This window comes from Cetorhinus maximus, chromosome 6 (assembly GCF_964194155.1).
Source record: "Cetorhinus maximus chromosome 6, sCetMax3.hap1.1, whole genome shotgun sequence".
In the NCBI taxonomy this organism is placed as follows: domain Eukaryota; kingdom Metazoa; phylum Chordata; class Chondrichthyes; order Lamniformes; family Cetorhinidae; genus Cetorhinus; species Cetorhinus maximus.
In genome coordinates, this window is record NC_135884.1 from 19,295,339 (window position 1) to 19,308,304 (window position 12,966).

Consider the following 12,966-nt stretch of genomic DNA (forward strand, 5'->3'; position numbering starts at 1 on the left):
ACTAAGGTTGGACGGGCAGGTCCATTAATGAGGTTAATGACTTTGTCAATGGCCTCAATAGGCCGTTGACAGGTCGGTGGGCACACAGCTGATTCGGCTGTGCCCCCGCCAACCTGAAAATTGAAATGATGCGGGGTGACGTCGGGAGTTCATTTTATGTATCAGTGTGCCCCCACTCGCCGACCTAAAGATCATGCCCTTGTTTTCATAATATAACCCTTTAAACCCTTACTAACTTGTGAATCTGTGCTGTAGCCTCTCCAAAGCCAATTTATAATTCCTGAGGTGCCATGCCCAAAATTGAATACGATGTAGGATCTGCCATGGTTCTGTACAACTAAAGCATTTGCACATTTATGTGATATAAACATTTTCTTTCAACAGATTGCAGTTTGCCATGAGCTGTACAATACCATTCGAGATTACAAGGATGATCATGGCAGACTTCTATGTGAGCTCTTCATCAGAGCACCAAAAAGAAGGTAGCATTTTGGGAATCCTGGTCTTTTCAGAATTCATTAAAAAAAACATATTCTTGATTTTTAGCAAGCTAACATTTTTTTGTCTAGGTCTAAAGCTGTTTAGAAGTCTAACTTTGCTGACTCCTTGTATATGTATAATCTTAAAATTGACTTAATTCAAGAATTGTATCTCATTGATACATAAATACACTGGCTTTTATAAATTTGTTATAATTAATTGGGTCTGTTTAAGCAGCCAGTTAAATATTGTTGATTAAGGAAAATACATTGAAATAGGAATACCCTTTGCACTTGGAAAAACATAAATTCCTGTATTTCTTCTTAATAGAGCATTACTGATGACAATGGTTTGTTATGAACCTGGACCAGACCCCCTCAAGGGCAACATTTTCCCTTGAAAATGGTGGGGGGGGGGAAGTGCAGGAGTGGACGTGGGTGGGTGGGCTTCCGATCGGTTCCCCCACTCGGCGGTGCACCGTCATTTTATGTGGGCAGGCCAGTTAAGGCCCGCACAGCGTGACGCCCACCAGGAAGTGCTCTGCGCTCCCTGTGTGGGCGGGGGGGGGATTCCCTCAGCCAGGAGAGCACTCTTTTGCGCATGCACGTGAAAGAGCACACAAAGTGCTCCCTCAGGGAGATCTGATCCGATTTAAAACTTTCAATAACGGTGATTAAAAAATTTCCCTGGCATGTCCCCTCATGTGACACTGTCACATAAGTTAGGACATGTCCATAGCTTTTATTTAAACATTTAATAAAAATTTAAATACCCTCATGAAACCTCATCCCGTCCGTGGATGAGGTTTCATATTTTCTCAGAAGCACGTCTGGGCTCCCAGCCTGCCTGCCAACCTTAAGGTTGGACTGGCAGGTCCATCAATCATGTTAATTAGTTTTTTAATGGCCTTACTAGGCCGTTGACAGTTTGGCAGGCGAGCAGCTGAATCGGCCACGCGCCCACTGAACTGAAAATCTAAACGACGCAGGGTGACGTCGGGACGCACGCCCGATGTATCCCTGCATCATTTTACACATCAGCGAGTGGGCCCCGCCCCCGCTCGCTGACTGGAAAAACCTGCCCCAAATGTTTGGTATGATTCCGTCTACTTTTATTTAAAGTAGACAAAGATTAGATTCAAGATATGTGCTAAGAGAATAAAAACACAAGATTCCACAGGCTTTGGACAAACAAAAATAAACTTTACAAGGTTAAAAAGAGAAAACAGTTTACAATATCTACCTTATAACATTTAGGGTTATTATGGGCAGAATGTTACGCTGGGCGTGCGGGCATGTGTCCAACACCCACCTGAGTGTAAAATGACACGTGATGATGTCGGGCGAGCGTCCCGACGTCATCGTGCAGTCTCGCAATATTTTGTTCGGCGGGCGCGTGCCAGAGTTGGCTGCATGCCCACTGACAATTAAAAGGCCTATTAAGGCCATTAAGAAGTAAATTAAATTAAAATTTACGCTGCCCATCCAACCTAAGGGTTGGCGGGCAGGCAAAAAGACCAAGCAGCCTTGACAGTTTTTAGGAAACCTCATCCACGGGTGTGATGAGGTTTCCTAAAGTAAATAAACATCAAATAAAAGTTTTATTTTTGAATTAAAAACATGTCCCGCCTCATGTGACAGAGTTACATGAGAGGACATGTTTATGAGAATTTTATTTCCTCCCTGAGGAGATTGAATTGGTACTTCGCGCACATGCGCGAAGATCGCGCTAGGCCTGCTCGCCCTTCTCCTCCCGCCTGCACAGGCAGCGCTGAGTGCTGCTGCTCGTGTTCCACGCTGGGCGGGCCTTAATTGGCCTGCCAGCATGAAATCGCGGCATGGGAGCCGATCGGAGGCGGCGGTAGGCTTCCCGACTGCCCCCCACTGAGCACCCGCACCAAGGGCAAAATCCTGCCCTATGAGTTACAAGTGAATTGACAAGCAAACTATGCTCGAACACACCATACTGCACAATAAATGACATGTGCGACCAAGCCAGATTCCATGGAATTCTCAGCAACACACTCAGACGTCAGTACACACTGAATCGGACAGCCTCGATAATAGCCCATCTGCAGGGATTCAGTCTCGTCTCCCCAGACTCCGTTTCCCCAGATTCCCAGGACTGCAATCCACCACCAACTCACAAGCATAACTTTAGCTCTTTGGCAACGCCAAGCAGGATGGTACTGCTCCAAAGGGTTACCTTGACCCCAATGGTCCACAACACAGAGTCACCAACCTTCTTCTGCGTCCTTCAATCACCAGGGCTTTTTCTGAGCCCTCTTTGATCACCAGGGCTTCTCCTGAGCCCTCTTTGATCACCAGGGCTTCTCCTGAGCCCTCTTTGTTCGCCAGGGCTTCTCCTGAGCCCTCTTTGTTCGCCAGGGCTTCTCCTGAGCCCTCTTTGTTCGCCAGGGCTTCTCCTGAGCCCTCTTTGTTCGCCAGGGCTTCTCCTGAGCCCTCTTTGTTCGCCAGGGCTTCTCCTGAGCCCTCTTTGTTCGCCAGTGCTTCTCCTGAGCCCTCTTTGTTCGCCAGTGCTTCTCCTGAGCCCTATTCGATCGCTACAGCTTCTCCTAAGCCGACATGACTTAAAGTCTGCCAACTGCAGCCATTTTTCTGCTTAGAGCCTCTTTCTCTGCTACTTTTGTCCTTAACTTTGGGGCCTCTCCCTGTCTGCTCTCCCTTTGGTACCTCCTCCTATCCCCTGCCTAGCACTCTTCTCAGTTATGGCGCTCAACTCCCTGCCACATGACCCCATTTTTGCGCAGGCACACTGGGCCTGTGTCCTCAGCCCGAAGGACTACAGAATGTCGGATTGCACGTGTGCCACCCATTCCCAGCCCATGAATGCACAAAATTCCCAAGGCCTGTCAGGACTTTTCAAATGATCTAAAATATCTCTCAACTCTGTCTTCAGTGAATTTAGGAAATATGTGAAGATCATTTGTTATATCAAAGCTTGGAGTGGGATTTGAGATATGAGATCTTTTGAATGAATGAATGAAAGGGCCCCTTAATGCATCTCTTTGTTCAATTTCTCATGGCCACAATTTGTATAAAAGATGGTCAGAAACCTTTTTAAAATTCTAAAAAGATACATTTTTATTGATTTTACATGTATGTAGTATAAAATATCCCAATGATGATGAGTCAGGATCTATGTATTTGGGTTTGTGGGTTGATTTTTATTTATTGTGGGATATGGGCATCACTGACAAGGCTGATTGAGTGTTGGCTAGCTGGTTATTGGTGAGTAAATGCTGTTTGGTAACACTGTTGACAACGCCTACTATCATTTTGTTGATGATTGAGAGTAGGCTGATGGGGCAGTAATTTGCTGGATTGAATTTGTCATGAGCAGTACTTAGTTACATTGTGCCTTGAGCATTGAAGTGCATGGTTTGGAGTATGAAATTATTTTCATGAGTTTGTGCCATTGTGAAATAAATTGCTGAATATTGAAAATATAAAATGAATATGCTACATTAGTAACAACTAGCTTTGAACACAAGATCATGGTAGTTATGGACATTTAAGAGTGTGTGTATTTTTATATATATCTTGCAATGTGCTACAAAATAGGAACCAACCAGATTACTATGATGTGGTCTCCCATCCCATTGATCTTTTGAAGATCCAGCAGAAATTGAAGATGGAGGAATATGATGATGTTGATCAGTTGACTTCTGATTTTCAGCTTATGGTCAATAATGCAAAGGCCTATTATAAGGTAATGAGCTTTGAAACTAAACTGGTTTGTATCTACCTTTGACCAAACTTTGGGCAATCCCTCCTAATGTGTCCTTCATTGGCTTGGTATCCATTTAGTTTTGTTCACGCCTCTGTGAAATGACATTGGACATGTTTCTATGTTAGAGTTGATCTGTAAATGAAAGCTGTTTTAAATTAAGTGGTATATTATACCATTTTTATACCATATTTATAATAAAAGCAAACGTTTGAAGGTGTGCAGCAAATCTATCAGCAAGTGAAAAGAGGATAGATTCATGTTTGACTTTTTTTCAGCCAAAATCTCGATCTGTTTTATTTCTTTTCAGATGTTGGAATCTCCCAAATGTTCTGTTTTATTTCAAATTTTCAGCATTTGAAGTTTATATCTATATTTTTAACATTCAGCAATCCATCTTTCATATTGGTTTGTTCCATAGAAAATGGATGCCTCCTCCAGAGAATTTTTAAAATCTATTTTGTGATATGGGAGTATTCTACTTTTTTTGTTACATGAAATACAGTTAAAACACAAATGATTACATGCATGTTATTGTTTTTAAAAAGGATGCATCTGGATTGGTGAGTATTTCTGGTCTTTAGATTAAAATTAAGGTCTATAGTTAGTGTTTAGATCTCTAATCTTTATTTTCTCAAAAATAGCTTGTTAAGTATAAGATCGATACTGGTGTAAGTAATTAATTTCAATAAAGTGTAAAGAGCAGGGATACTAGAGTAATTAATTAATAAATTAAAATACGATAGCGATGGCAGGACGGGCTATGCGTTGCTGCTGCAGCACGTGAGAGCTGCTGGACACCAAGGTGATCGGGGGCAAACACATCTGTAATAAGTGTTTGCAGCTCGAGAAACTTCGGATCCGAGCTAAGGGGCTGGAGTCTGAGCTGCAAACATTGCACCACGTCAGGGAGGGAGAAAGTTACCTGGACACTTTGCTCCAGGAGGCGGTCACATTCCACAGGTTGGATAATTCGAATTTGGTCTGTGATCAGGGACAGGAGGATGTGACTGCAGGTGAGAAAGATATGGGGACCCAGGGGGTAGCGTTCGAGGAGCCTCAGCTTTTGAGGTGAAACGAGGTTCTTGCAAGTTGTGTGGATGAGAACAGGGACTGCAGGGAGGATGAACGAACTGACCACGGCACCATGGTACAGGGAGCCATTCAAATGGGGGGAGGAAACAGAAGCATAGTAGTAGTAGGGGACAGTATAATTAGGGGGATAGATACTGTTCTCTGCAGCCGTGAGCATGAATCCCGAAGGCTGTGTTGTCAGCCCAGGGCCAGGGTTAAGGACATCTCCTCTGGGCTGGAGAGGAACCTGGAGTGGGAGAAGAGGGATCCAGTTGTCATCGTCCAAGTTGATACCAAAAACATTGATAGGACTAGAAAGGAAGTAATGCTGAAAGAATTTGAGCAGTTAGGAGCTAAATTAAAAAGCAGAACCTCCATGGGCAAATTGGCATAAAGCAAATAAAGTCAGGGAGTTAAATGCGTGGCTCAAAGATTGGTGTGGGAGGAATGGGTTTTAGTTCATGGGGCACTGGCATCAGTACTGGGTTGGAAGGGCGCTGTTCCGGTGAGATGGGCTTCACTTGAACCATGTTGGGACCAGTGTCCTGGCGAATCAAATAATTAGGGCTGTAGAGAGGGCTTTAAACTGAATAGAGCTGGGGAGGGTTCTGGAGAGGGGATAAGTAGGCTTACAAAGCAAAAGGATATGGCAGCATTGCTGGGCAGCTACTTAGGTAACGATACCCAGAGTGTAACAAGAAGGGACAGAGTGTACAAAGAGAAAAAAAACAGCAGCAAATAGGGTCAAACGGGGAAAAATTGTAAAAAGGTACAATTAATGGCTCTTTACTTAAATGCACGTAGTATTCGGAACAAAATAAATCAATTAACGGCACAAATAAAGATTAATGGGTATGATCTTACAGCCATTACGGAGACGTGGTTACAAGGAGCTCAAAGCTGGGAACTAAATATTCAGGGGTATGTGACTTTTTGATAAGACAGGCAGGCAGCAAAGGGTGATAGGGTAGCTTTGTTAGTACGAGATGGAATAAGTATGATAGCAAGAAATGATCTTGGATTGGAAGATGCAGAATCCATATGGATAGAGGTAAGAAATAACAAAAGGTGGGAGTAGTCTATAGGCCCCCTAACAGTAGCTATACTGTAGGACAGAGAATAAATCAGGAGATAATGAAGGCATATAAAAAAAGGCAGTACGTTAATCCATGGCTGACTTTTAATATTCATGTAGATTGGGAAAATCAAATTGGCAGAGGTAGCCACGAACAAGAATTCATAGAGGGGATAATTTTCCCCCTGTGGGAGCCCCACCGCCGATCGGGACCACTCCGCCATTTTACGCAGGCAGGCCAATTAAGGCCCGCCCAGCGTGTTTGGCAACTCCTTGGGTGGGTGGGAGTGGGTGGGCGGAGGCAGATTGGCAATCGCCACCGGGTCGAATGGCGACCTGGCGCCCTGTTTAAAGGCCAAGCTGCAGCCGCTCCAAGGCTGTTGTACATGGCCAGAGGTCGGGGCCAAGGCACATAGAGGCCAGCCATGCAGGAGGGTAGGGTGGGTGGTCACTGTGCACCCAGGTTTTCAGACGAGTGTTTTGCTGCCCTCCTTGAGGAGGTGGCAGTACGGCAGGAGGTAGCGGAAGTCGTGAGCTCCCACGACATGGTGCGGCGCTCATGGACCCAGCGCCGCAAGCACTTCAATGACCTGCTGCGCACGGGAAGGGTGAGTAGCATGTTGGCATCGTTCACTTCACCCATTATGTAAGCTTCTCCCCCCCCAGGCACCCCACCCATGTCTGAGTGGCCTGAGTGCAATGAGTCATTGACGGCATATGTCCTTTGCTGGGCGACCCAGCAGATGTTCCCTATGCGTTGGTCAGCCTGAGAGGGTTGTGATAAGATGGGTTCTGCACTCGCGGCATGTGATGGACTGACACCCACATGACTGTGGTGGGGGCAACTTGGAGGATCTGCACCCAGGCGCAGTGCTCGAACTCCAGGACATGTCAAAGTCAGGGTGATGATATGATGGGAGGGGATGTTCAAGGTGGCATAGCACAGATGGATCTGCTGCCCTCTGCGCTCCACGTCATTGTGCCTCCTTGCAACGGCAGGTACAACTGTGTGCTCCCAACTGTGATGAAGGCAGCATGTGGCCAGGTGAGGGGGCGTGCAGGACATAAGTGGCATGTTAGTGTGAGTGCTGGCCAGCAGCAGGGGAAGGATGTACTGCACCCCTGCAATGGGCAACTGTGCTTGGGGTGGGCCAGCCGCCAGGAGATTGATGGTATCACTTAGCAATGCTATTTTTTCATTTCCAGAAGAAGAATTCTCATAACAACGCCGAGCGGCTGAGGACTGGTGGTGGGCCAGGCCAGCTTTTGCTGCTTACCCGTTTTGAGTAGGAGGCCCTTGACCTGGAGAGGCGCCACGCGCCCATGTCCACTGGAGCCGGAGAGGATGAGGTTCCACGGGCAGGTATATATGGCCAGCACTCACGTCACCAGTAGTCTCCCAACATCCATGGCAATGCTGATTGTTGAGTGAGTAACGTAACCAACATGGCTTGCCCATTGCATGTGGAATGATGAGCGCATGATGATCTGGGGGACAGGCATGTACATTGACATTGCCTGCAGGCTAACTGATCGAATATCCTTACTCTTCCTTTCAGCATCAGCAGCGCAGGGCCGGGACCCGGAGCAGCAGCAGTCCCCTCTGACATCTGAGGGGCATGAAGTTGCACCATCAGAAGCGTCACACCATCTCTTCCAGGCAGGCAACCGGCGCAGATACTGGCACCTCGGTGGGCATCATATTTTCGGCTAGTATCCCGGGTCACAGCGGTGAGGGCACTTCACAGTCGCTGGAGGAGCTGACGGAGACAGAGTGCCGATGGCGCCAGCAATCTGAGGACTGCAGGGGCCCAAGCACATGCTCAGTCCGTTGCTGATGATGAGCCTCTGGAGTCATCGGTGATGCAGCCAACTGATGAGATGCGGCCAGGTGTGTGGGACCATCTGGTGGAGGTACATGAGGCTGTGCTTGGCTTGGTATCAGTAGTGGAGGAGTCTGCGTGGACCGTAGTCGATGCATTGAGCCTCATGGCTGAGCACCATGCTTCCTCCATGGAGAGATTGGCGACTCTCATGGAGAGGCAGCCCCAGGGACAGGATCAGGGGTTCCTGGGTTGCGCTCAGACCTGCAATCCCTCACAGGGGCATTGACCTCATGTGGTCAGTGCCCATGTGGGCGGTGGTTTGGGCACCAGGTATCTCACCTCGGTGCCCATCCGTCTACGGTGAGCAGGGAGAGCTGAATGGACCTCACGTCAGCGGAGCAGCTGCCTGTCATTTCTGCTGGCGCCTCTCAGGGCGCTCCAGATGAGGGCGGCAATTCCTCCACCCCTCTGCCAGTGACCGCAGCACCCAATGAGGCTGTGATGACTGGGGACATGCCAGCTGCGGAGCTGGCAGCTCCCTCCCAGGCGGGGCCAGCACAGGCTCGACGGGCCAGAAGACGTCCGCCAAGGTCCTCCAGGCCAACAGGACATCAAAGAGAGCAGGCTTTCTCAGATGCCAGTGCCAGCGAGGAGGCACCACAAAGACGTGGCACCCACAAATGTAAAATGAAAGCACCTTAGGCACACCCCGCGTTCATCACTGGTGGTTTTTTTGTTGACCCCACTATGAGTTCCTTCTGATTGTATGTGAAGTGCTACACCATTTTATTTCTGTTATGTCAAGAGACTTTTGTTACAGCATTAAATTTATGTCGTCTAAAATGGCTGGGGGTGCCTCTTTTTTCTTGGGCAGGTGCATGGATTCCTGAGATTTGATGAGTGATTTGTATGTCATTTACATTTATTGACTGGGCCCATCATCAGTGCTCCTATCCAGACAGATTTTGCACTAAGTTCTCCAGGAAGGAGGCTACAGGCCAGGCTTATGTTGGAGATCCATATGTGCTGTGCTAACTAAGGGTTCCTTGGATTAGAGCGTCCTGGGTGTCCCTGCCTACCTGGAGCATGCCCGGGTCAGCGTGTGCCCCCTCATCATTTCCCTGTGCATTCTCATCCTCGGACTCACTGCTGGACTCATCGTGTTCAGCCACAGCCACACCGTCTACATCTTCTTCGTCCACAGCGTCCCCCTTTGCAACATGCAACCACTATCAGCAATACTCGATCTGGGGGTACTGCAGTGTGCCCCCAGAACGGTCCCAGCATCTGAAGCGCATTTTGAGAAGACTATGGCTCACTCCACCATAGCCCTTGTGGAGGCGATTGGAGCCTCAAGGGTCTTAAGTGGCCCATTAATTAATGGTGGTTGCGCAACGGACATCATCGCACACCCGCCCACCGAAATATCGCGATAGCGGTGGCAACGTCGGGATATGCGTCCGACATCACCGTGCGTCATTTTATGGTGAAGGAAAAATTCTCCCCAGAGTGTATTCGGGACAGTTTCCTAGAACTATATGTTGTGGATTCAACCAGCGATCAGGCTGTTTTGGATCTGGTAATATATAATGAGGCAGGTTCAATAAATGATCTCAGAGTAAAAGGTCCCCTAGGAAACACTGACCATAACATGGTGGAATTTAGCATTCAGTTTGAGAATGAGAAACTTAGTTCGGAAACATCTGTGCTAAACTTAAATAAGGTTAATTACAAAGGAATGAGGGCAGAATTGGCTGGAGTGGACTGGGAAAGGAGTTTAGCAGAAAGGACAGTTGATGAACAATGGCAGACATTTAAGAAAATAATTCACGACTCACAACAAAGATATATCCCAGTGAGGAAGAAGGATTGTAGGAAGGGGATAAACCAACCATGGTTGACCAAGAAGTTAAGGATAGTGTCAAAGTGAAAGAAAAAACATACAAGGTGGCAAAGATCAGTGGTGAGCCAGAAGATTGGGAAACTTTTAAAAACCAACAGAAAATGACCGAAAAAATAAGAGGGAGAAAATAAACTGAGGGTAAACTAGCAAGTAATATAAAATGGACAGTAAGAACTTCTTTAAATATATAAAAAGGAAGAGAGAAGCAAAATATAGGCCCCTTAGAGAATAAGGCTGGGGAAATAATAATGGGGAACCAGGAAATAGCAGAGGAGTTGAATAAATACTTTACACCAGTCTTCACGGTAGAAGACACTAATAGCGTACCAAAAATACTAAGTAATCATGGGGCAAAAGGTGGGGAGGAACTAAATGCAATAACTATCACTAGAGAAAAAGTACTAGGGAAACTAATGGGCTAAAGGCCAATAAGTCACCTGGATCTGATGGGTTGCATCCTAGGATATTAAAGGAAATAGCTGCAGAGATAGTGGATGCATCTTCCAAGAGTCCATAGGTTCTGGAAAAGTCCCAGAGGATTGGAAAACTGCCAATGTAACAGCTTTATTCAAAAAGAGGGAGACAAAAAAACAGGTAACTGTAAACCAGTTAGCCTAACATCATCGGGAAAATGTTGAAGTATATTGCAAAGGATGTAATAGAAAAGCATTTAGAAATGCATGATCTAATCAAGCAGAGTCAGCATGGCTTCATTAAGGGGAAATCATGCCTGACAAATTTAGTAGAATTCTTTGAGGAGGTAACAAGCAGAATAGATAAAGGGGAACCAGTAGATGTAATATAATTGGATTTCCAAAAGGCGTTCAATAAGGTACCGCACATAAGGCTTCTTAATAAGATAAGAGCCCATGGTGTTGGGGATAGTATATTAACATGGATAGAGGACTGGCTAACTAATAGAAGACAGAGAGTTGGGATACAGGGAGCATTTTCAAGATGGCAGCCTGTAACTAGTGGAGTGCCACAGGGATCAGTACTAGGGCCACAATTATTTACAATATATATTAATGACTTGGATGAGGGAAATGAATGTACTATCGGCAAATTTGCGGATGACACAAAAATAGGTGGGAAGGCAAGTGGTAAGGATGACACTAAGAGGCTACAGAGGGATATAGACAGGTTAAGTGAGTGGGTAAAAACATGGCAGATGGGTATAATGTTGGAAAGTGTGAGGTTATGCACTTTGGCAGGAATATTAGATGCAGCACTCCAGGGGGAGGCGGTAGCGAAGTGGTATTTGCACTGGACTGGTAACCCAGAGACCCAGGGTAAGGCTCTGAGGACCTGGGTTCAAATGTCACCATTTGAATTTGAATTCAATAAATATCTGGAATTAAAAGTCTAATGATGACCATGAAACCATTGTCAATTGCCATAAAAACCCATCTGGTTCACTAATGCCCTTTAGGGAAGGATATCTACTGTCCTCACCTGGTCTGGCCTACATGTGACTCCAGACCCACAGCAATGTGGTTGACTCTTAAAAAAAATGCTCTCGGGACAAGGGCAATTAGGGATGGGCAATAAATGCTGACATAGCCAGCAATGCCCACATCCCATGAATGAATTTTAAAAACAAAAGCACAAGGGATTTGGGGGTCCTCGTGCATGAATCCCAAAAAACTAGCATACAAGTTCAGGTAATAGGTAAGGCATGTGGAATGTTGGCCTTTATTTCAAAGGAAATGGAGTATAAAAATAGGTAAGTCTTGCTAAAACTATACAAGACGCTAGTTAGACCACACCTAGAATACTGTGAACATTTTTGGTTCCCTTATCTAAGGAAAGATATACTGACATTGGAGGCAGTCCAGAGAAGGTTCACTAGGTTGATCCCAGGTATGGAGGGATTTTCTTATGAGAGGTTGAGTCGGTTGGGCTTGTACTCATTGGAGTTTAGAAGAATGAGAGGCGACTTTATTGAAGCATATAAAATTTTTTGGGGGCTTGACAGGATAGATGCTGAGAGGTTGTTTCCCCTTGTGGGAAAGTCTAGGACCAGAGGGCATATTCTCAGAGTAAGAAGGTGCCCACTTAAAACAAAATGAGGAGGAATTTCTTCTCTCAGAGGGTAGTGAATCTGTAGAATGCTTTACCACAGAGGGCTGTAGAGGCTGGGTGGTTAAGTATATTCAAGGCTGAGATAGACATATTTTTAATCAGTAAGGGAATCAAGGGTTATGGGGAAAAGGCAGGAAAGTGAAGTTGAGGGTTATCAGATCAGCCATGATCTCATTGAATGGCGGAGCGGATCGATGGTCCAAATGGCCTATTTCTGCTCCTACGTCTTATGGTCGTATGATAATTTAACAAATGGCGATTGAATTTCAAAGTGATCTCAGGCAGAATGTTAAGTACAAAGCTTAAAAATATATTTTTAATATTTTTTCAGGGATATGAAGTTTCTGTAAACATGTTTAGTGTACTGATTTTCACAATTTTATGCCATCTGACTAACAGTGTTTCCTCTTTTTTTTTGTTGTTGTGTGCAACCAGTTTATTTCAGTGTGTAGTACCTTTAAAATTTTTGCACAGCCACGCATATTTTCTTAAACAGGGCAACTTGTGAGCAGCCTGTGCATTACCTTCTAGGTTGCTGCACATCCATGCACATGCACCTTAGAAGGAACATTGCTCAATAGGTTATCAGAATCTTGAGTTCTTTATATTTCTAGTTACTACAATTCCTTTGCAAAGTGGCACATATTTTCATGATTAAGGTGCCAGCTTACTGTATTTTCATGGTTAAGATACCAGCTTAATATCTATGTTGTAATACAGAACTAACTTTGGTTGAGATGGTTTAACTCATATGTATCAATGTTTGTCCATTT

At 45.5% G+C, this 12,966-nt stretch overlaps 1 protein-coding gene across 1 annotated transcript in view; it reads left to right on the forward strand.

Annotated features, from left to right (window-relative positions):
- Nucleotides 1-12,966, forward strand: part of pbrm1 (polybromo 1) — an 82,317-nt gene that overhangs the window by 10,167 nt on the left and 59,184 nt on the right. The window contains exons 4-5 of the mRNA XM_078543331.1: nucleotides 385-482; nucleotides 4,065-4,212. Coding sequence (XP_078399457.1) covers nucleotides 385-482; nucleotides 4,065-4,212 — 246 coding nt within the window. The remainder of the gene's footprint in view (nucleotides 1-384; nucleotides 483-4,064; nucleotides 4,213-12,966) is intronic.